At 37.2% G+C, this 22,301-nt stretch overlaps 1 protein-coding gene across 2 annotated transcripts in view; it reads left to right on the top strand.

Annotated features, from left to right (window-relative positions):
* LOC121317574 (laminin subunit alpha-4-like) overlaps window positions 1-22,301 on the top strand; it is a 41,906-nt gene that overhangs the window by 13,181 nt on the left and 6,424 nt on the right. The window contains exons 9-34 of one of the 2 annotated variants that reach the window (XM_041253658.1): window positions 127-278; window positions 882-992; window positions 1,594-1,705; window positions 1,956-2,123; window positions 2,669-2,862; window positions 5,276-5,392; window positions 5,924-6,072; window positions 6,294-6,435; window positions 7,685-7,784; window positions 8,663-8,779; window positions 11,150-11,335; window positions 12,696-12,835; window positions 14,033-14,197; window positions 14,566-14,711; window positions 15,039-15,201; window positions 16,318-16,451; window positions 16,817-16,991; window positions 17,643-17,774; window positions 18,089-18,231; window positions 18,539-18,668; window positions 19,178-19,315; window positions 19,925-20,058; window positions 20,381-20,539; window positions 20,651-20,804; window positions 21,354-21,547; window positions 21,756-21,945. In XM_041253658.1, the coding sequence (XP_041109592.1) occupies window positions 127-278; window positions 882-992; window positions 1,594-1,705; window positions 1,956-2,123; window positions 2,669-2,862; window positions 5,276-5,392; window positions 5,924-6,072; window positions 6,294-6,435; window positions 7,685-7,784; window positions 8,663-8,779; window positions 11,150-11,335; window positions 12,696-12,835; window positions 14,033-14,197; window positions 14,566-14,711; window positions 15,039-15,201; window positions 16,318-16,451; window positions 16,817-16,991; window positions 17,643-17,774; window positions 18,089-18,231; window positions 18,539-18,668; window positions 19,178-19,315; window positions 19,925-20,058; window positions 20,381-20,539; window positions 20,651-20,804; window positions 21,354-21,547; window positions 21,756-21,945 (3,845 nt within the window). The remainder of the gene's footprint in view (window positions 1-126; window positions 279-881; window positions 993-1,593; window positions 1,706-1,955; window positions 2,124-2,668; window positions 2,863-5,275; window positions 5,393-5,923; window positions 6,073-6,293; window positions 6,436-7,684; window positions 7,785-8,662; window positions 8,780-11,149; window positions 11,336-12,695; window positions 12,836-14,032; window positions 14,198-14,565; window positions 14,712-15,038; window positions 15,202-16,317; window positions 16,452-16,816; window positions 16,992-17,642; window positions 17,775-18,088; window positions 18,232-18,538; window positions 18,669-19,177; window positions 19,316-19,924; window positions 20,059-20,380; window positions 20,540-20,650; window positions 20,805-21,353; window positions 21,548-21,755; window positions 21,946-22,301) is intronic. The other variant, XM_041253659.1, reaches the window with a different exon arrangement.

Below are 22,301 nucleotides of genomic sequence, written 5' to 3'. Positions count from 1 at the left end.
GTATGCAGAAGATAACTGAAACCAGCTTTTTGCCTTGTATTTTATTTTCCACAAAGAGAAATAAATCAACTTTCTGTGCTTTTAAATCTGAGTAAACACTGACTCGTGTTCTGTTTTGCCAAACAGCCTGTGATAACTGTATATGGGATTTAATTGAGGACCTGAGGTTTTCCAATGAATCTATGAAAGAAATCAAAGCAAGCATGGTAAACATTTCCAGTGGAGCTGCTGCCAACAACCGTTTGAATCACCTCAACACCACAACCCAGCACCTCAAGGTACTGAAAATAACAGGAACTAACAGCATCATTATTATTAGACTTCTTTTAGATATTGTATCCCTTTGTCCAGGATCTTGTGTGGTAAACCACATGTCTAGCTTACACAACCTACACACTTGAATATAACTTACAAAAAAGCCAAGCTGCGAGTCTAGTTCTTCTACATGTGCCAATCACTAACTTTATAGAGCTCTTGTAAACTGTTGGGCTTCATGATCACCTTCAAGGAAACCAGTAATATATAACACACTCACACACAGTTAGGTCATTCATAAAAGGGCATGGCCATATATAATGGGGTCCACTTCATCAGGTAACAGCAAGGGATGCTTATATAACAAATATCACCCTCCCCTTTAAGGTAGTTATTGGTTTAAAATGATTTCATAGAATTTTTTACTTGTGTTAATCAGATCTATTATTGAGAGAAATGAAAAGAATGGACATTGAATGCACAACTAATCACTGACTGTGGAGTATAGCAATGGTTGTCATCTGTGAATATACAATAGATATGCTTTGATTGTTGTATTTATTTGTATTTACTTCACTAAACAAGATTTTCAAAGCACAACTCATTTTGCAACTTTTCAAACACAGAGCCAATTAGCTGGGTGGAGCAACCAGTCTGAGCAAAGATTACTCCAAACAGATGATGCTGAGGATGCCGTCTCAAATCTCCAGTCAGATTTGAACACTTTGGCTGAAAAGGTATGCAAACATGTATATGTTCAAACTATGATACAAAATATGTTGCTGTAATAAATGAAACTAGGATAATGCATTTTAAAATGCATTTAAAAACATATAAACATATATAAAAAAACCTTTAATGCAATACATATACATGTGTATAAATAAACCATGTCAATTTTTTTTTTTTTTGCTCTTGGTGTAAACACAATACTACACAAGAAAAATACATTGAATACGAAATTAAGACATCAAAATTCAACCAAGAAATGACTGGAACTCAAATTCATACCAAAAGAATGATGAAAAGACATCACAATAATATATGTCTCTTGTTGGTTTTGGACAGTACATATTATTGTGTGATAATACAGTCTGACCCATGCAAATATAACAAGATGGGTCGAATGGTTTCCGCTCATTTGTAAACTTTCTTATGTTCTTAATATTCTATTTGCTATTGTACAGTTATACAAAACAATGAACTTTTATGCAGCTTCCATAAAACCAAGCATCAGTTTTTCCAGGTTGGGGCTTCACTAATGCTGTGCTGTAGAATATGCAAATTGTGGCCAAATGTAAAGTAATGATTAATAATGCTGTGGTTTCTGTTTGCTAGGAAAATACAACAATCTCTGAAGGACTTAAAGTGGAGAAGGAGACACAAGACACCTACAGTCGTGCAGATCACCTCGAAAAACAGCTCCTCTTACTCAGCAGTAGCATTCAAGGTGCTAACTGGATTTAATGTGATTATATGAATGCCAGAAATAAAACCTATGTGCCAGCAGACAGATCAAATATGGTTTCAATGTGGATTATGTTAACACCAGTTAGGATTGCAGGCTGGCAGATACCATTATCATATCGCTTTGATGGAGGTTATGACACAATTAACATCCAAAAGTCAGCGACTCGTTGGGTTCTTATTACATGATCTTAAATGCAGTCTCATTCTTTTGTTGTTTCATCCGTCGCTAGTAGACATTATTGGCAAGATGATCTACTACAGTCTACAACATAATCTGACCTCTGAAGAAAGCACCACGAGGAAGGAGGAAGCAGAGGAAATGGTGAACACTATGAGAAAACTGAACTTGTCTTTAACTGGACCCATCGCTACTGAGGAATCCACGAAAGCGAATCAAAGTAAGTTCTACAAAAAAAAAAAAACCTGAAATATATTATTTCAAAGGCCATTTTTTGCCTTAATTTCTGTTCTACTGTATCACATAAGGCCTTGCCTTTGGTTAATGGTTTTGCCGCATGTAAAAAAAAGGTTGCCATTTCATTAAACTCACATATTGTAAGATTTATTATGTGGTCAGCCTTGATGTGTATCAACAGTATGTACAGAATGGTATAGAATAAGAAATACATTCATTGAGTGGTATTTAAGATGTCTTTAGGTAAGCATATATCATGGTAAAGTATATTAAAATCACTACTATAGTATACCAGTGTAACATACAGACAGACGGATGTACAGACAGAGAAAGACACCTCCATATATCATCACACACCCCGTACGCCCAACAAATAATGTTGTTTTTTCAAATTTATGAAAAAGTGTAAATAATGGCTGTACAGCCACCTCCACTGTAGCCCCGTAAACAGGGCTCACCCCTCACAGGTGATAATAAAGGACAGATCACAAATGGCTGTGTTATACATTAACAGTATATGTGGTTTAGTTTTAAGACGTGTTCTTCAGCTGGAGAAGAAGCTGAACAGCACCACAGTGCTGGTTTCTCCGATTCAGCACAAGCTCTCGGAGCTCAGCAGCAGGCTGTCTGACACCAGGGAGCTCCTTGAGGGGACAGTGAGAACCGTTCAGCAAGCTGAGGAGAAACACAAAGAAAACCTTGTCAGATTCCAGGAGAATGAGGTAACTCTCGACAGCAGTGTCCGGCCCTCAGACCAAGCTCTGTGATACCCCCACACTGTGATAACATGATGGGTGAAGAAGGCATGTGGCATTATGTCATCGTTGCTCAATTAATGTAGAGCACAAAATTGCTTTTGTTGTCTGAAATTTAACACAATATCAATCCTCTCAGGGATGTCGCTATCTATAAAAATATCCCTGTTAGTAAGTGTGCCAGAGCTACAGTTTTTCAGAGTGGAAGCTCTATTTATATTATATTTTATATATATATATATATATATATATATATATATATATATATATATATATATATATATATATATATATATAAAACAAAGGGTTCTTCTGTTCACAAGCAGTGTTCTGGATTGACCTTTACAAATCATGCTGCAGAATTCTTATTCACTTGCTTTTGAGTTGGTAATAAAATGTGTCATTGACTTGAACTAATGTCTGTCAAAACACATGAAACCACATTCTTTTAAAAATATGAATGGATCCATTTTGAAACTGCATTAGGATATTCTCTAAAAAGTAAATGCATTTAATTTTTGGCAACAATGTTGAAAATCTGCGTTCCCCAATAAATTGCAATTTCAGAACCTCGGATGGAATTCTGTGTTGGCCATAATTTTGTTATTATTAATTGACAATAGTGCTGTTGTGCCTTTTAGCCATGGGCTAATGCCAAGCCTCAGTCAATTTCTTAAAGTGGAACTCCCTTTAAAAGATCACATTTCTAATAAAAAGTCTTTGTATGCCTGTTGACATTTTTCATAGTTATTTATTGTTTTAATGAATTATAATAAGAAAAAAAAGTAATGGTGGATTTGAAAAATTATTAACAGTCTATTATCTTTCATGATCAGGATTTTCTATATTGACATCATAATTATTTTTTCATGGGGGATTTTAATTATTATAATATATATATAGATATATATATATATATAGATATATATTATATATGTGTGTGTGTGTGTGTGTGTGTGTGTGTGTGTGTGTGTGTGTGTGTGTTTTTTTTAAAGGCTTCCACATTTTATATACCTCAAATGTGAACATAAAATGCCTTCGCAGGAATACAGAAAAAGGGTAAATTACTTATTCAGCATTCCCAATTAAATATTTAGTGATCACTGCAGTGAGTTGTTGCTGTAATTAATCATTCTTGTTTCAATAGTTTTCAAGGGGTGATAATACAGATTAAATGTTTCCTTATTCCTTATAAACAAGGAAACAGAAAACTATAGCAAAGGTCTCCTGATTTGTAAAGTCGTGCAATGAAGCAAAGCTTTAGTATGTTTTCTTACCTTATCTCTGGCTTCCTATAAGCACCTAGTATTCATTGCAAATGTAAGTTATTTTTGACTAAACGTAGTTTGTACTTGAATTACATCACTTACAGGTAATATTAAGGGCACACAACAGCATAGCAACCACAGTTATGTTAATCAATTTAGAGCGATAATGATTGGCTATAAAAACAATATGGTGCTTTTGCAACTGTGAGTGCTGAAAAAGATAACACCGTGTAACAAAATTTATTTATTTTTTTGTTCCTGGGTAGTAAGTGTTATTTCCTAATTGCTTATGCCTCAAAAGTATAGAAAATGGCTATTATTCCTCACAAACTTTGCTTTTGTGACCAGGACAGTGATATTTCAAAATATCACTATTTCCAATGGGAAAACGGGCAAGTGTGTGTCTTTTCGTTCACATAAAGTCAGAAAAAAACAACATATGAATCCAAATTAACATATATTTAAACTAAAGTAATACAAAAATGACTACAAAAGATTTAGAAGTGAGTAGTTTTTCGAGATTTACGATTATACTGTATTTACAAAATCTTGAAAAACTACTCACTTCTAAATCTTTTGTAATCATTTTTGTATTACTTTAGTATAAATATATGTTAATTTGGATTCATATGTTGTTTTTTTCTGACTTTATGTGAACGAAAAGACACACATTTGCCCGTTTTCCCATTGGAAATAGTGATATTTTGAAATATCAAAAGCAAAGTCTGTGGGGAATAATAGCCATTTTCTATACTTTTGAGGCATAAGCAATTAGGAAATAACACTTACTATCCAGGAACAAAAATTGTGTTACATAGTGTAATCATGATATGTTTTATGTATTTTGGTAATAAGTCTATACTGTAAGTTTGGTTGCGTAGGTGTCTGTATTTTCTAGTTTTGTTATGGAATTTTGAGTTTAAACTCCTGCTCAGTGTCGCGAGAAAGCACCTGTAGTAGACCGTAGTATTGGTCTGGAAGTGAATGAAATGCAGTGTGTCGATTGGTTTCTTAACTGAAAGTGGGTAAATCACTTTAAATTAAGGAATGTCCTTGTATGATCTTAGTTTTCTGTCATGTTTAACCTATGTCGCGTGATTTGCTTTTTACAGAACTTGCAGCAAAAACTGAGGGAAGACTATGGAGATGTTAACGAGACACTAGAGGATGCAGGAGACATTATAATTGACACAGGCCTTGACGTTGGTGAACTGGAAACTATGATAAAGGTACAGTAATGCTGAGCAATATTATCAGTGGGGCCTTACTCATTTCCTGTTGGGTTTTCTTTTAGTAAAATATTTTTTACATCACAGAAGAGAAAATATTAGCGAGGATATTAGAGGATGAGCTCTTTCATTGTTTAATGAAAAGCATAATGCAGAACAGAAGCCTGTCCACTTTTAAATTTTGTTTGCTTCCTGAGGGGTGGCAGTCGTTAATCACATGATGCAGCTACATTATTTGCGGGGTTGGGGCACCAGGGCAATGAATTGATTAATAAAAACCATGGCGATCGCTATTCAATTGAGATTAATTGCTGCATCTCTATCAAAGTAGCAAGCAGGTTTCAAGGACTGAGGAAACTTGCATCTTTGCAGCTAAAATTATTTTGAGGACTGTAAACTACAGTACCTGTTGAAAAATAGTGTATGGAAGAATATATCAAAGACACCAATAACATATATTTTAATATAGGGGTACTGCATCTTGAAATAGTTCTGTCCAATAATTATACTCTAATTTACTATTTAATCTAGAATGTGTCAGAGTTCCATGCAGCGATCGATGGAGCCAACAGACTCTTGCGAGAAAGGGAAGCTAATTTGTCGAGATACGACAAGGACTTGGTTCTTCGAGCCATAGACTATGCCAAAGAACTTCAGAAACTTGCTGCTGAGTTGGAAAAGTAAGTTATTTCTTTACAGAACTGAAACAATTTTGAAGGAATTTGATTAAGAAAGGCATGCATAGTCAAATTTCAACTGACCTTGCAATTTTAATGCTGTTATTATATGTGATCTAAAATGAAAAATAGCAGCTTCGAGTTTATAATATACTGTATAGACTTAATTAAAACATATTTAGCATGTGTTTTAGCTTTAATTAAGTTTGTTTCTGTTTTCACAGTTATTTGAAAAATATTGATGCCAGTGGGTTTGTACAGAAAGCAATAAACGCTTCCAATGTGTACGAAAACATTGCAAAGTATGTTGAAGAGGCAAATGAGACTGCAGTAATTACATTCAACTACACAGAGAGAGCTGAGGAGGTAAGTAAGAAAAGCTGTTAACATTGTTGCACCCCTGTCAATATAACATTTAGCAGAATGGAAGATTTCTGTTAATAAAAAGGGGCATTCATTCTTCAGCCTTCAATCCGGCACATTTCACAAGGGCTAAAATATTTTGACAGTTAAAAGCAGAATAATAAGTTTGTGGTAGTTCATTTTATTGTCAACATCATGTCTCGGTCTATGGGTAGAAGCTGAACTTCTGTCCCCTTAATCGTACTAAGGGATACAGAGTTTCATTACGTGGCTAATGGTAAATTTGCAAATGCATTTCAGAAAATGGTGTTTCTTCAAACGCACATACATTGAATATACTTCAGATTTAATATTACAACAAATGAATGCCACCTCGTGGCAACACTTACATGAACATGTGAAGCGAGCCTATAAGAATATTATCAAAGTTCCGGAATATTCCTAGATTTTACAACCTCATTGCTGTACAGTGATTGCCACAATTGCAGCTTCTAAAAGGCCATTTAAACATGTTGATCTATGCATTGAAAAAATACCATTTTCAAGTGATAGACTACGGGAAGGTTTTTTTTTTTTTTTTTTTTTACTGTTAGATACAGTTCCTGCAATGGTTGGCAATATAGGGTTCAATCTAGTAGCTGTTACGCAAGCTGACTTGTCTGTAGGTAAACTGATTGTGGTAACTTGAGAAGGAAGCAAGGGGTGAATCTTTCAAGTATTTTCTTAGAACAAACAACTCTCAACTACGATAGTACGGTCACCGTGTATCAGCGCCATTTTCTAATCTACCCCGGTCTATGCTGATGAGGTATTATAACAAAGGCTAGGGGGTGGTGCTACTCAAAGTACGGATCGTTTACAGGGACCAAATGAACAGTTACAACACTGATAAACTGAAAGGTACAGATTGGCCATACTTTAATGGATTTTTTTTTTTTTTTTTAATTTGAAAAATGGTGAACGGTCATTAAAATGGAGGGCCAATGTTACTGACATGAGATTTCCTTCAATCCTCACCTGAAACAGCCCCTGTCAGTCCCCAGCATTTTTCAAGTTGATACTGCAAATTGTGCTTACTAGTCTGGTCATTTTGTCATGTTGACTAAACTGAGAACACAATGCACATTTCACCTGAGTCTGATCAGAGCACCCCCCCCCCCCCCCCCCCCCCCCGAATCAATGGCTAATGGGTTAAAGGCAGCACCACAGATTTTCAAGTCCTACATGTGTTGTTTATGTCATTGTACTTTAGGCTGTCTTTGGTGTAAACACTCAGGTTGGATTTCTTAAAGAACGAAGTGAAACTCTTTTGATTGAAACCACCAAATTACAGCAGTCAGAAGAAGAAATGGGTAAGCACCATGTTACTGTTCCTTTGTAGTGCAGGACAGAGTGGGGACTGGAGGCACAGGAGAAACAACCAACAGGGCTGTACATTTAAATGTGTACAAAAATATAGCTTGTAGTCGGGTCAACCAATATGAATATAAACCCATAGTATATTAAACAAAATGATGTATGGGTACTATACAGAAAACTTATAGTGCAAAATGCAGGTTTGCTTAATTAGAATAAAGATACACTCAGTTACAGTATAACATTCTTAGAACATTAGTCCAGTAAGTAAATATTATAGGAGATGTACACGCCTAATTTCAGTATTTTGATATGTAATGACGCAAAGGCTGGGCGCGGCCTCTCACACAGCAGGCAAGTGTCTTAATCTCATCTCATCTCTTAACCTCATCTCATTCCACCCTATGCAAAAGAGCCAAAAGGAGATAGAAACAGTAACAACAGTGCATTACATAACACTTCCCGTTATAGCTACACATGTATTAACTAAACCCTCGAGCACAGCCAGCATTGCAGTGCCTAGCACCCCCACCTATTGGTCATGTAATGTATTGCAGGGCTTCACTTTCCTCCACATTGAACAGCAAGCCTTTATGAATTAGATTCATGAATTTTAAATCAGAGAAGGTCCTAGATATATATATCTAGATATATATTCAGACTATATATATATATATATATATATATATATATATATATATATATATTATATAGATATTATATAATATATATTAATAGTGTTCTAACAGCAGAATTCTGAAATAAATACAGACATTTGTTTAATGAGTGTGATACAATAATACATTTAGTTAATAACTGTTTTCTAGAAGAACTCAGATTGAACTATACCTTTTTGTATTACTGTTTTCCAAAGACAATGAGTCTGCCGTCCGTGCTGCCAAAAGAAATATTAATGGAGCGATCGCTAAAGTGGATTCTGTCAAGAAACAACTTTCAGAATCCTCAAGTCAGCTGAAGACCATTGAACGTGGTAAGACTTGTGGCCTATACCTGCAGCCATGCACTGCATGGATAAGCATCACTTGAAGTAAGAGTGCCTTCCCATATTCATTAAACCCCTGAAGCCAAATGCATCTTTACTCTGTCCATATCAAACCATTGGAGAAACAGAGCTCATGTGTGTAATGCTATATTTGCATTGACATACTGCATATGCTTTAAATTAAGTTCACTGTATTTTCACCTCATATTTTAGATGGCAAAATGTATTATTAACATTTGATTGTTTTCATTCAAAATTTGAACGTTTCTGAGATGTAATGCATTAGCCCAGTATTTTGTCCAGTTATCAGTATTGGAAAGTTCTTGTGAAAAATCTAACTATGTACTTATTGAATAATTGCCCTTTTTGTTAGATGGTACTGTAATCTTTAGTACATGTGACAATGTGACATAATGAATGTGTGAAGCCTTTTACCTTAACATCAAGGTCACAGACTAATAGACCAAACTCTTTCCAACATTCTTGCTATAGAAGCAGAACCAGTGATCCAATGTCCATATAGTTTAGATTTTTAGACATACTATAGATGTTATGATGTTATGATCATGTTGCATGTGTAAGGTAATGACTACAGATACCTGGTTCTAGTTTCCGTTTATTTTTACAATGATTCCTTTCATGCAGTGACAGATATGGCTCCCACCAGGGGCGGAGCTAGCCTTTCATGCCAGGGGGGCAAATCTTACTCTCGGGGCCTATTGTTCAAATAATTGTCTTATAATTCACTGGTCTCGTGATCGTATATCGAAGCATATGTAGCAGAAGTGTTGAATTACTGTACAGTGTAATGCTGATGTACAGAAAGTAGACTTTTAAAGACCATAACATCACTAAAATAAAAGTCTTAAACTTTCAAAAATTGAAAAGACTGTACATAAAAATTGTACATAAAATAGTTGAGAACATAACGGAGATATTTGGCATATGAATGCCCACTATTGAGGTGCTAACAATCCAGCAAATTGCTTAGGAATACCATTAATGTAAGCAGTGAAGGGTTTATTGGTGAAAAATACAAGGACAGTGAAAAGAAATTGGTTTTCCTCACATTTCTGATAGACTAGACTCCTACCCCCCTGCCAGGGCAATTTAAAAAATAGATCCCCTGGGGGTGAAAGTATTCAAACTGTCTTTGACTTGATGTCAGAAACCCTGCAATGCACACATTGGCATACACATGCGTGTAGGAGTAACAAATGAATGGCAATGGCAATGTCAGAAGGCTCTATTCAATAAAAATAAAAATAAAAAATTGCTATTAAATATGATTGGCAAGCAAAAAATCTTAATGCAAGATGTTAACCAAAAATGTAAAAACATAATTTTTATCGATCAACAGCACATCAAACACAGTCTAAATACCTTTTACCCCCAGGGGATCTATTTTTTAAACAAATAACAATAATATTAACTAGACAGATAGATAGATAGATAGATAGATAGATAGATAGATAGATAGATAGATAGACAGACAGATAGATAGATAGATAGATAGATAGATAGATAGATAGATAGATAGATAGATAGATAGATAGATAGATATACTAATATCAGAGTTTATGAGGTCATAAAAATCTATACAAATAATGTATGTACTATTTTAGTAGCGGAAGTAGTAGTAGTATTTTGGGGGGGGGGGGTGGATTTTACAACTATTTTTTTGTTTTGAGGGATGGAGTAGCTGCAGTGAGATTTATTTTATTTGTAATACATAGTAAAATGGCAATGAAGAAAAAGATAGCCAAAGAGAAACGAAGGATTTTAAAATGAGCAAAATACTGTTACAAAATTATTCCACACAATAGAACTCTCAGGAAGAGTTGCTTTTTCAAATCACTCGACTCTCACACAGCACACAGGGACTGCCGCAGGAGAGAAAGACCAATAGCGCACCTGATTTCTCGTTATCCAATGGCCAGGTACATAAACAAAAACGTGCCATACAAGCGTCACCGGTGGACTTCTGGTTAGTGTAGTTTACAAAGCAATCTATTATTTTTAACAGCGTTAAAGACAGTGTTCGGAGTTGGGCTGATTAGATCAGCCTGAGCACTCTAAAAGCAACACCTCAACACTCACATATTTAAACAGTATTCAAGCTTGAGTGTGGAGGTGTAGTTTTCTAAATGTGTGTTCGGCAGAGAGGGGCCCATCAACCTTCATTTTCGGGGCCAGTGGAGCCGCACACACACCCTGCCCCCCAACGCTGGCTCCGCTACTGGCACCCACATTTCATTTGTAAATCGTTGTTTCCTTCCAGGTGTCAGCCCCTGCTGCATGTGCCTGGCTGATAGAATGTTATTGTGACTGAATTCCAAGCATTCTTTTCTGCACCAGGTAACACAACGCAGCGTCTGGAATACTCAAAGAGGATTGCTGAAAACACCCTGAACAATACTGCGACAGTCCTTCAAACAGTCACTTCCATTAATGAAACAGTCCAAGGCTGGGCCAGGAATCTGGACAACTCTGAGTATGACACGTCTGCATACAACAGGGCAGTGAGTGCTGCAGGGGAAGCAGGTAACTGGCCAACGTTTTATAAACCAACAAAACAGTATACATGTCTGTACCAGGAATGCCCACAGACCATGCCCAGACTAAAAAAGGGTGACCACCACCTTTTCAAAATGCAAAAAGGGGATACCTGCCATTTGTTATGGGGGGTAGGGGGGGTTGTATATTTACATATTTTATACAGTATATTTAATAACAGTATTTCAAAATTAAATATCAACTTTGAATGCTTCTTAACAACATTTTCACCTCAGTATCCAATTCTAAAATGTTTTCTACATAACGTATAAAAAGCTCTTGTCGAATCATTTGCACTTTTCCTAATCCACGTGTACGACCGTTATCACCCATTCCTCTCTGAATTTGCACAGGTGCTTACTTTTTGTCCTTGGTGGAGTTGGCCTTATAGGGTACTCCTTCCTTTACCGACGCATCACTATCAGTGTCACGCCAACTTTTAAAGTCAGCCATTTTGCGTAAACAAAGAAAACACTGAAATTAAAATATTACACAAATTATATTTTGTTTGCTGTTGCCAAGCATTGTCAGGCTGTTGGGGAGCATGTGAAGTGAGTGTAAAAAGTCACATAATAGTGGTATACAGTTTTTATGTCTTAGATTGGCAATCCAGTGTGTCAATCATTCTGGGGCTGTGTAAGGCATTGCAAAATCATGAGGCAGGGGCGGGGCTTTGCTCCAAACATATATGCTATGGTTTGACTGTGGCGCTAACTGTAAGATTGCACTATGTCTAGGAATCTGGGACAAATTCCGTCCCGGAAACATTTAGTCCAGGATCGGGACTTGATGTTTACATTTATGGACATTAGGGACATTTATTGCCCCATCCAATTAGGGGTGGGTGGTCACCCCACCTGGGATTGTGGCTGGGTTACTTGTGCTGTTCATTCTCTTCAAGTTTCAAGAGAATTATGCATCCTGGTTTAAAGCAAGTGGAAATCTCAGAGAATAATATCATTTTTATTGGAATGAAACAAGCAACAAAATCCTCAGATAATAATCAATACAATGCTTCTTCCTGCAACTGAGTTAAGAACATAAGAAAGTTTCCAAACAGGTCATTCAGCCTCCTCTATTTGTTGTTCTTTTACATTTACACTTTGTTATATTGTATTTCCTTCAAAATCCGCAGTATCTGTTGCTGCCTGTCCCTAAAATAAAGTAGACAATGAGGTTTGAATATATAAAGTTAGAGGTTCCAGCTTCAGACTGTTGACTTTGATTTAAACTAGTACATTTTTATTAGATAAGTAGTTGGCTTTCATTTTATTATAGGTTTTCTTGTATTTCTAAACTAATTGTAGTTTAAGGTGACACCACTGATGACATCTCTGCTCCTTCGCAGTGGAAAACATGACAGGAATGATCCCTGAGCTGCTGGATAAACTGCGAGTGGTGGAGCAGAAGAAGCCCATGAGTAACATTTCATCCAGCATCCTGCGAACCAGGCAGCTCATTGCACAGACCAGAAGTCTGGTCAGCAAGGTAATAAGCAGCCCCCTAGTACCAAAGGGGAAAACAAAAAACACACAAAATGTGCTTGTTTTCCTGGCCTAGATACACAAACACTCTGGTATAAATCTAAACTTAGATCAATTGAATCGACCCCACTGGTAATTAAAGACATCTGGAAATATTTATTTTACTATAAGGTGACACAAGTAACAAGGTACTGCATGTGATTGGGAGGGGTATATGTGATGGAGTAACACTCACTGGTCTCAGAAGTTTGGTGCAGCTCACAGTATATTTTCAGTGGTTTTCACACACTCACAAACACTATTTACCATTACTGTATCTACAACAGTTCTTGTTCGTTCTAATCTCAGTCAGGTCATGCCGCTTTCAAGTGGTAGTGCACCGCTCACCGCTTCTTTCATAGTTTCTCGCCTTCTCGGCAACTCCCAAGCCCCCCAGCAAGCCTCATCCAACCAGGGATCCCCAGGTAGTTCTCACAGTTAGTTATCCCTGGCCACGTCTCTATCAATCCATCACAGCCAACCGCTACTCAGTCATGCTTGTGACCTAACTCGGATTTGATATGAACATAACCTGAAACACCTGTGTGCCAACCTTCCTAAGATGGCCACCACAACTGGACTAAAACTGTGTTAAGGAATGCTCCATCTTGATGAGGTCACAGAAGATTCTCCGTCTAGCTCCTCTGTCGGGACGCCAAATTTCACTCCTTTTACCACCCTTTACCCTAATATTAGGTGTGTTACAGTCTTTTATTCTCTGGCCCCTTATTATCAGTTTTTACAGTGTTTTAATGAAAATATCATTGTTTTATAAAAGCTATAGGTTGATATTTACACCAAAATGTTGCCCATTCAAGCATATTGAAATATTGAATTACATCAATAAATTCAACGATTTCACATTTGGTAGATAAATATATGTATGTTTAACATACTGAACCTATGTACTGATACAGGTTAACTTCACCAGCTTTACAAGGTTTGCATTCACAAGGAATAGAAGCAGGTGAGCTGCTTTTTGAACCTACCCAAAATATTACGCCAAGATATTTTTTGAGGTCACAAACTTGTTGGTCCTAAACTACCCGCCTTCCTCTTTCAGAGCTTCCTCAATATGAGACACAGTGGCTTGCAGATGTCTTTTAAATTGGAATTCAGTGAAGGGTGAGATTAAGGAGTTTCCCCTCTCATCTGTCAAAAGGTTCAAGTTTCCATGCGGTTCGATGGCCAGTCAGCAGTCGAGGTTCATCCGAAGACTAAACTGGAGGAGCTGAAAGCCTTCACCTCGATGAGTTTGTTCATGAAGGTGGATTCCGAGAAGCACAAGGGGCAGGATAGATTCATCATGTACCTGGGTAACAAAAATGTAAGAGTCTAGATGCTACGCAACTGTAAGACCCTGCCATCACCACCTCTATAATTGCTTATATCTCATAAATGGTTAGTGTACTAGAAAAAAGAACCCTTAACCCATATCTCTGAGACCATTTAACAAACAGACTTCATATTTACAGGGTTATACAAACGCTACATGTTAAATGTGTTGGTAGGCTTTACCTTGACCCTGTGTCTTTGTATTTGGTACACAGCTATAATCTATGATTCCCTCAGTCAAGTCTACTAAAATATTCAATGCCAATGCCAACAATAGCATGAACCTAAAACCTAACAACACTGTTAGTAATAGAAGTATTACTAACCCTTAGCTGAATGTATGCTTTCTGACCGTTTTAGGGAAGGAAAGATTATATGGGCCTTGCTATCAAGAATGACAACCTGGTGTATATTTACAATCTGGGTGGTGGAGATGTTGAGATAACTTTGAGCTCCAATCCTGTCAGCACCTGGCCACCCCAGTTCAACCTCATCAAAACTGAAAGGTAATGTAAATGAAGTACTTAGCATTACTGTTCAATGCAATGGTCATTACCTGCTAGATAGTTAGGTGAGATGACTTCTGCAGAGGATATTAATGCTATTTTAAACCAAACAAATGTTTTTTTGCATGGGCTGAATCGCTTATGCTGCTTGGACATTGCCTTGATGTTTAAAGTGAGTTTCAAAATTCTTTAGTCCTGATAGCTTTAAAAGGACTTCTACTTGCAGTGATTAGGTGAGACGATATGGTTTATAATTTACAGATTCATGGGAAGAAACATAATAGATGCCCTTTAAAAGTGAATTATTTCTTATATGTTTGTTTGCAGGCTTGGCAGACATGGTAAAGTATTCCTAACCATTCCAAGTCCTAGTAGCACAGCGGAACAGAAATTCATCCAGAAAGGGGAGGCCCCGGGCACTGAATCGCTGTTTGACCTAGACCCTGACAACACTGTCTTTTTTGTTGGCGGTGTGCCTCCGGACTTCAAGGTATGTGAGAGGATAGGGTGTTGCCTGGCTATATATGTATGTTAGGTGAATCTAAGTACAGTAATCCGTAATCAGTAATCCATGCAGTATCCGCCTATCACATATCTGCCCTAACTGTTTTTCCGCCATATGTAAATAAATCCTGTTTGCCTGCGGAGTGTATCAACTTTAACCTCTTGACCTAAAAGCTGAATCTCAAAACAATAATTATGTGAATATAGTAATTGTTCCAGCTGTGTATAATGGGATTTAAAAAAGGATTCATTTATCCGGCTTTTTACATATCCGCCCTTACTCTGGTCCTACTGACTACTGTACTGCCACTATTGAAAATTGTTAAATCAGACTTCCATGTCTGCGTCATGCATTTACAGTTATACAGTTACTTCAGTGTAAATGCGTGTGACCAAAACCCAGAACAGCAATGCAATGCATCTTCTGAACCACTGCTCCAATGAAGCTGCAATTTGAAATGTGGAGTTTCCCCAATAAAAAAAGAAACACCCTATAGTTTCCTCATCTGAGACTGTGCTGTGTCCAGGGTGTCAGGAATAATCCTATGAACAAGTCTTATCTGTATTAAACGTGTATTTGTTTTTTTTTTTTTTATTTTGTACTAATGAAAAGCAATATGTTCTGTAACTGGAAGTGAATTCAGTATTTTATTAAGAACAGCACGTACAGGAATCTAAAGTAAATGTCTGAAACTGTATTCATATGCACTATGGTATCTGCTGTTATATATTGATGAGGGCACCAAGGGAAGCTAATGTAATGCAGCGTTAAAATGATGAATTTCTAGCAATGTATCAACAAGTCAGACTACAGAAAATGAATGAAATCCTATATTTGAAGTGAGTGACACGCTATAGTTTTAACAGCATCATTATTACCCAAGCAAATAATATGGTAGTCATGGACTGTAGCTCAAGAAGCGTGCATTGATTATTGCAGTGGCAAAATGAATGAGTGGACAGACGCTGGTGACACCATTTAGTTAACTGCTGCTTTTAGTCTGTCTGGCCTTTCAGAAGGATGAAATGCTGTCTTGCATCACCTCTGCCACCCAGTGCATTATACAATGAAACTGATTTGCCTCTCCTTTCTGTTCCCCAGATCCCAGCCAGCCTGAACTTGTCCCCCTTTATCGGTTGCATCGAACTGGCAACTTTGAACAAAGACGTGATGAGCCTGTACAACTTCAAGAACAAGTACAAAATCAACACCGCAGCATCGCCCCCTTGTCCCAGGTATAGCATACTGTATTTATTTACAAGATCAACACTACAGCATCTCGCCCCATCATAGGTACAGCATACTGTATTTATTTACAAGATCCACACCGCAGTATCGCCCCCATTTTATTTTTTGTTCATTACTTTTTGTTATATTGCTATATTTCATTTGCAAAAGGCAGTCAAATGTTTTCTTTTTTTTTAAATTGCTTAATAGATTTATTTTATATTTTATTTATAGGTTTATTTTTATTTCTAGCTTTTTCTACAAATTTGATTAAAATGACTAGTGAGTACAGATATTTGAATTGTGTATTAGTATTATTACATTTGCATGTTCACAATATTACACTATTCCATTTTCCAAACATTTTCTGTAGGTACAAGCTGGCTTTCACCCAGAGCCGAGCAGCAAACTACTTCTTTGACGGCACAGGCTATGCTCTTGTGCGTAACATTGAGAAGAGAGAAAAGTTTGGCAAGATTTTGACACGATTCGACTTAGGAGTGCGAAGTGTGATGGACGATGCACTCCTCCTACTGATGGTCAATGGTGTAAGTTCCAGTGCAAAACTGGACACACAATCTCCTTTCTAAATCCACTGCATACATCAAGATATTTCTTCCCCTGCTGGATTTAAAAGTATCATTAATAAATAGGGGCTTGAGTCTTTAAATCGGAGAGTTTGCAACTCCTATTCTCCAACCCTACACTGCTACTGTGAATAAAATAAACTGAACATGATCTGCAACTCTCCATAGTCTCTACCTGGACTCTCTTTCTCTTGACCTGCAGTACTTATATATCCCTTGGTAGAATTCGCTAGAGGTGCTAGCAGTTAAGTAACTTCCCAATAGTGAATAATAACAGTAGCATGCAGGTAATTCAGCGTATTACATTCTGTAATATTCCAGTACTGATATATGAAAATAACACTATTTTATACTCAAATCAAGCAAGATTAATGGAGCAAGATATAATGTTGTTCTTTGTATTCATTGTAGGGTGCATGTAACAAATTGTAAACAATTATCAAACTCACAAAATATGATTTATTTTTTCGTTTCCTTACAGCTGTTTTTTTCCATTGTTTAGTGTTTATTAAAATGTTTAATTCACATACAGTAACCCTACAAAGTGCTTCTTCTTTCTCTTCTTACCCTTACTGTAAAGGAGTATGGTTCTAATTGGTTGTGGTTTTGCAGAGCAATTTCTTCACACTGGAAATGCAGAAGGGCCTCCTGCGCATAGTGTATGACTTTGGATTCAGCAATGGCCCTGTTGTTCTTGAAGACAATTTAAAGAAAATCCAGATTAATGATGCCAGATACCATGAGGTACAGTAAATCTATCTATCTATCTAGCTATCTATCTATCTGTCCGTCTGTCTATTTCAGTGATAACAGAAGACTGCCAGGTTCTTACCTGCATCCTGTACTGTATGGAAGGTATTTATGTACCAGGCTACTTGATGGTTTAAGGTTTTAAGAAACTAACTTTAAGAGCACAGTCTTTCTTAGTCTTTCTTCAGTTTGTTGTTGTTTAGATTTAGAAGATTATCAGGTGCCTGCCAATGGAATAATGTACAGTATATCTTTTTTTTTTTTTTGTGAGCACATTATTAAATAGGACATGTTCCTGTGCATTTCAGATTTCAGTGATTTATCATAACTCAAAGAAGATCATCCTGGTGGTGGACAGGGGCCATGTGAAGTCTGTGGAAAATGAGAAAAAGCCCATGCCCTTCTCTGACATCTATATTGGAGGAGCACCTGCTGAAATCTTGCACTCCAGGTAGGACTTCACAATATACACCATGCATATCCCTGGCGAGGAGGATATAGTGGAGCTAGCCATTCGTAGAGCAGTGTTTCCCAACCAGTGTGCCACAGAATTTTTTGAAAAACTACATTTGAGAAAAAAAGAAAGAAATAAATAAACCTTCCCTTGCGTATTATAATCACTCTTTCTGTGATTACACCTGTTTCATTCAGTCCTTATGCATGCTTCTTAAACAGGATGTTTAACATAAACAAAGGGGCATTTTGAACTCCATAAGGGAAAATCCAGGCCAAAGTAAATGCATCTGTTGTTCTTAAAGCCCTGCACTAGCAACCCATGCTGGGCTGAGAGGCTGCCTCAAGGGCTTCCAGTACCAAAAGAAGGACTTCAACTTGCTAGAGGAGGCCGGGACCATTGGAATCAGCTCTGGGTGCCCAGAAGAATCACTTGTAAGTACAGCCACTGCTCTAAGAAGAGCACCTGAAGTTTTGATTTAGGTAGTTACTTGACATATTGTAATTGGGGAAACATTGTAGTGTAAATAAAGTGCTTTATATAAAGGCGATACAGTATATTGTAAATGATAATATATAATATCTGTTTTTAAACCAATGCAATCCATCAAGACGGGTCATGTGTCCCTACATTATGCTACATTATGAAATTCATCTTTGAGATAAGTAGTGCCAATATTTCGTAACTAATGCAAAAACCACAATTCAACCCAAGTTCCATTGCTTAATGGTGAATGATGTTCCTACAAAGTGGACAACTGACTTCACCCTTTATCCACAATAATAGTTATATACTGAATACAAAAATGATCTCTACTACTGGCTATATAGCCTGTTATGCCCTGCTAATTACAGGCCTAAAGGACCAGCTCTATAATCATGTCAGTTTAATATAACACATTCAAATTCACACTGACGTCTTCTTTTCTTGTGTTTCTGCCCAGGTGTCCCGTGAAGCCTATTTTAACGGCGAAAGTTTTGTCGCTTCAAGCCAGAAAATCTCTCCCTTCCAGATGTTTGAAGGAGGCTTCGATTTCCGAACAATGCAATCTGCTGGGTTGCTTTTCTACTACAATGAGGGGGTATGCCTGCCTTTCAGCAAATGTGTTTTACTGCATATCATACAGTATATATCCATAACAATAGGCACAAATACTGCACTGCTCAAAGAACTATTTTGCTTTTTGGAGAGAATTCTAGCAAATAAATCATTAAAGAGTAACTTTGCTTCTGGTCTGAATTTCCTGTTTCAGGCATCACATCATGGTGGCTTTTTCAAACTATGAAATGTAAAGCATTCCTGTGCCTCAATGTACACCAGATTGTAACCAGGGTCTGGGTCAATCCAGGGTCATTTTTTTTTTTTAATTCTATTTCCATTTCCAATTCCTTTTTTAATCAATTCCAATTTCAAGTCATTCAAAGGAATTGCACTTTAATTCAGAATTGATTAAAAGGAAATTGGACTTGGAACTGATTGTAACCTTGATTGTAACAATTAACCTGTCCCCCCTGCAAAACTCCCTGTCCCTGAGTTTTAAAAAGTCCCCAGGGTGTGACGACTGAAACAGAGAATGATATGCAAAGTGAATATGAACAAGAATAATACATTAGTTATGAGATCTATGATATTTCATACCCCTTCATGGTCTATACAAAACTATAAGAACTAACCCCGGATTTTCTATTAGTCTGATGAGCTTGCCATTTCTCTGGAAAACGGAACAGTCGTGCTCAATACTAAGGGAACCAAAGTGCGGTCAGAAAAGAACCATTATAACGATGGCCAAACTCATTTCCTCGTTGCATCGATCACTCCACAGAGGTAAAGCGTGATGTATTTTGACCTTTCGTTGTTGCATTATATTGACATTATTTGCACTAAGGAAATACACAGTTGTAGATTTCTTATTTGCAGAAGTTTCTTTAAACAACCCAGAAGACTAATGCAATTACTGGCATCAGCTTTAATAATGCTTTCTAGTGAACTTTAATAGGAATGTTATGCATGTACTGTAAATTCAAAAAACAAAAAGATCATTCACAGTTCTGGATTTGTACATCTTGTCCTATCTAGTATTTTGTCAATTATTTGAGTTGCTTTAACGTTGTGTTAATTTGTGGGCCTTTGGGATATTGACCTTCAGGTATCAGCTGATTGTCGATGACAAAGACAGGCAAAGTAAAAGTCATCAAGGTATCACACATCAACAAGCTTCTGCACCCAGCAAGTTCTACTTTGGGGGGTCACCTAGTGGCCAGTACTTGAACTTCACAGGATGCATCAGCAATGCATTCTTAAGCAGGTACGTGATCTTTCAAGAGCAGAATCTTTTCCTATAGAGGTCCATATCTTGTATGAGACTATTTACTACTTTTCCACATCCACAGTATAGTTTCTGTTGTGTTTGCCACAGGCCCGACAGAGACATGGAGGTGGAAGATTTTCAGAGGTACACTGAGAAGGTTCAGGCTTTGCTGCATGGCTGCCCCATGGAGAAACCTCCTGCTGCGTTGTACGCTAAACCTGACAGAAACTCCTCGAAACCCAAGAGAGGGCGCGCCAGAAAGGTGAGAAGCAAAACAAATGTGCTCATTAAGAGCTGTACAATTGTAGCACCAAGCAAACAATGTCCCCTTTCAAATGATTGAAAGACAGAGTGGCAGTAAAGTTCAAATCACAATAAAGGGCTACATTTATAATATCCTGGTGACTTTTTAAATTCAGGAGTTAAGCAACTTAGTTGCCTAAATATATTTCTCATAATCGTCCTTTAAGCACAGTTTGCACATCAGACTGTTACCATTACCCTGTCCCCCTGCAACACTTTCCCTTATTGTTTGTAAGAAACACCACATCTGTTCTATGTATTTATTACATCCCCTAGAAGCTGAGTTATACAATGAAAAGAAAAACAACATTGCATAAATAAGATATTTCACAACCATGCCAAGTTGTTCTTAAAGTGTTTCTGGCATATTAAGTTTAGAATGCTTGCACATCACTGGATTGAAGTGTTTATAGACTGTTGCTTTGCTATATTGTGGTATAGGCGAGGATATTTTCATAGATACAAACTTTATGCTCTTTTATGTGAACACCATTTCATTTTTGCAAAGGTGGGCAGAGATAAATTAAGCACCCCAGAGGTTCCTTACTCTCTAAAGGATAACCCTGAGGAGCTGAGAGGAAAGGAAGAGGCACACTGCTATCTGTCAGCCAGACCCAGAGCTACACAGCATGCACACCAGTTTGGGGGGACAGCAAACAGCCGACTGGAGTATGGCAGCATTCCTGACTTTTTCAAGGAAAGGTTAGTTTACTGTATTTAAGTGATGTTTTCTCGGTTAATTATTTATTGTTTGAAATAGCGTTTTCTGTCTTCTAAATGTTTCATGCTATTGTATATGTGCTTGCTTATTGTAGTGCGCCAAAACTGTGACATACTGTTGACACTTCATCACACGTGAAATCTATTTTTGTTTTCTGATTTTATTTCTGCTTATTGCATTGCACTGTAGGTCCCACTTCTCCCTCAGTTTGAGGACCCAGTCCTCCCATGGCCTCATCTTCTACGTGTCAAATGAAGAGGAAGACAATTTCATGGCACTGTTCCTTGCTCATGGCAGACTAGTTTACATGTTCAACGTTGGGAACCATAAGCTAAAAATCAAAAGCCAGGAGAAATATAATGATGGAGCATGGCACAATGTAAGTGAACAAAAGAACAGTTGTACTTTAGACTACAAGCTATAAATAAAGAGACTACATTACTACTACAAGAGACTACATTGTAATTGCCAACTGTTGTAACTGTCATATGGTAACTATTATGTACTGATATGGAAATGCCTTGTGAAAATACATTTTGCAACATGATGTAATTACATGGTACCAGCTTGGTGTACCAGGGCAGAGGCTTGGCACAAACTGGTGACTCCACACACCTCAAGCAAGCATCGTGACCACTATGCAAAAGAGCCAGGATCGTCTTCATTTGTGGATATAGACCTTTTAGCCAATCTCATCTCACTGTCAGGGGATAGAATCCGTAACATCAGTACATC

The sequence above is a fragment of the Polyodon spathula genome, chromosome 6 (assembly GCF_017654505.1).
Source record: "Polyodon spathula isolate WHYD16114869_AA chromosome 6, ASM1765450v1, whole genome shotgun sequence".
Taxonomy (NCBI): domain Eukaryota; kingdom Metazoa; phylum Chordata; class Actinopteri; order Acipenseriformes; family Polyodontidae; genus Polyodon; species Polyodon spathula.
Note: the sequence above shows the minus strand (reverse complement) of the source record. Positions and strands in the feature narration are given on the sequence as shown.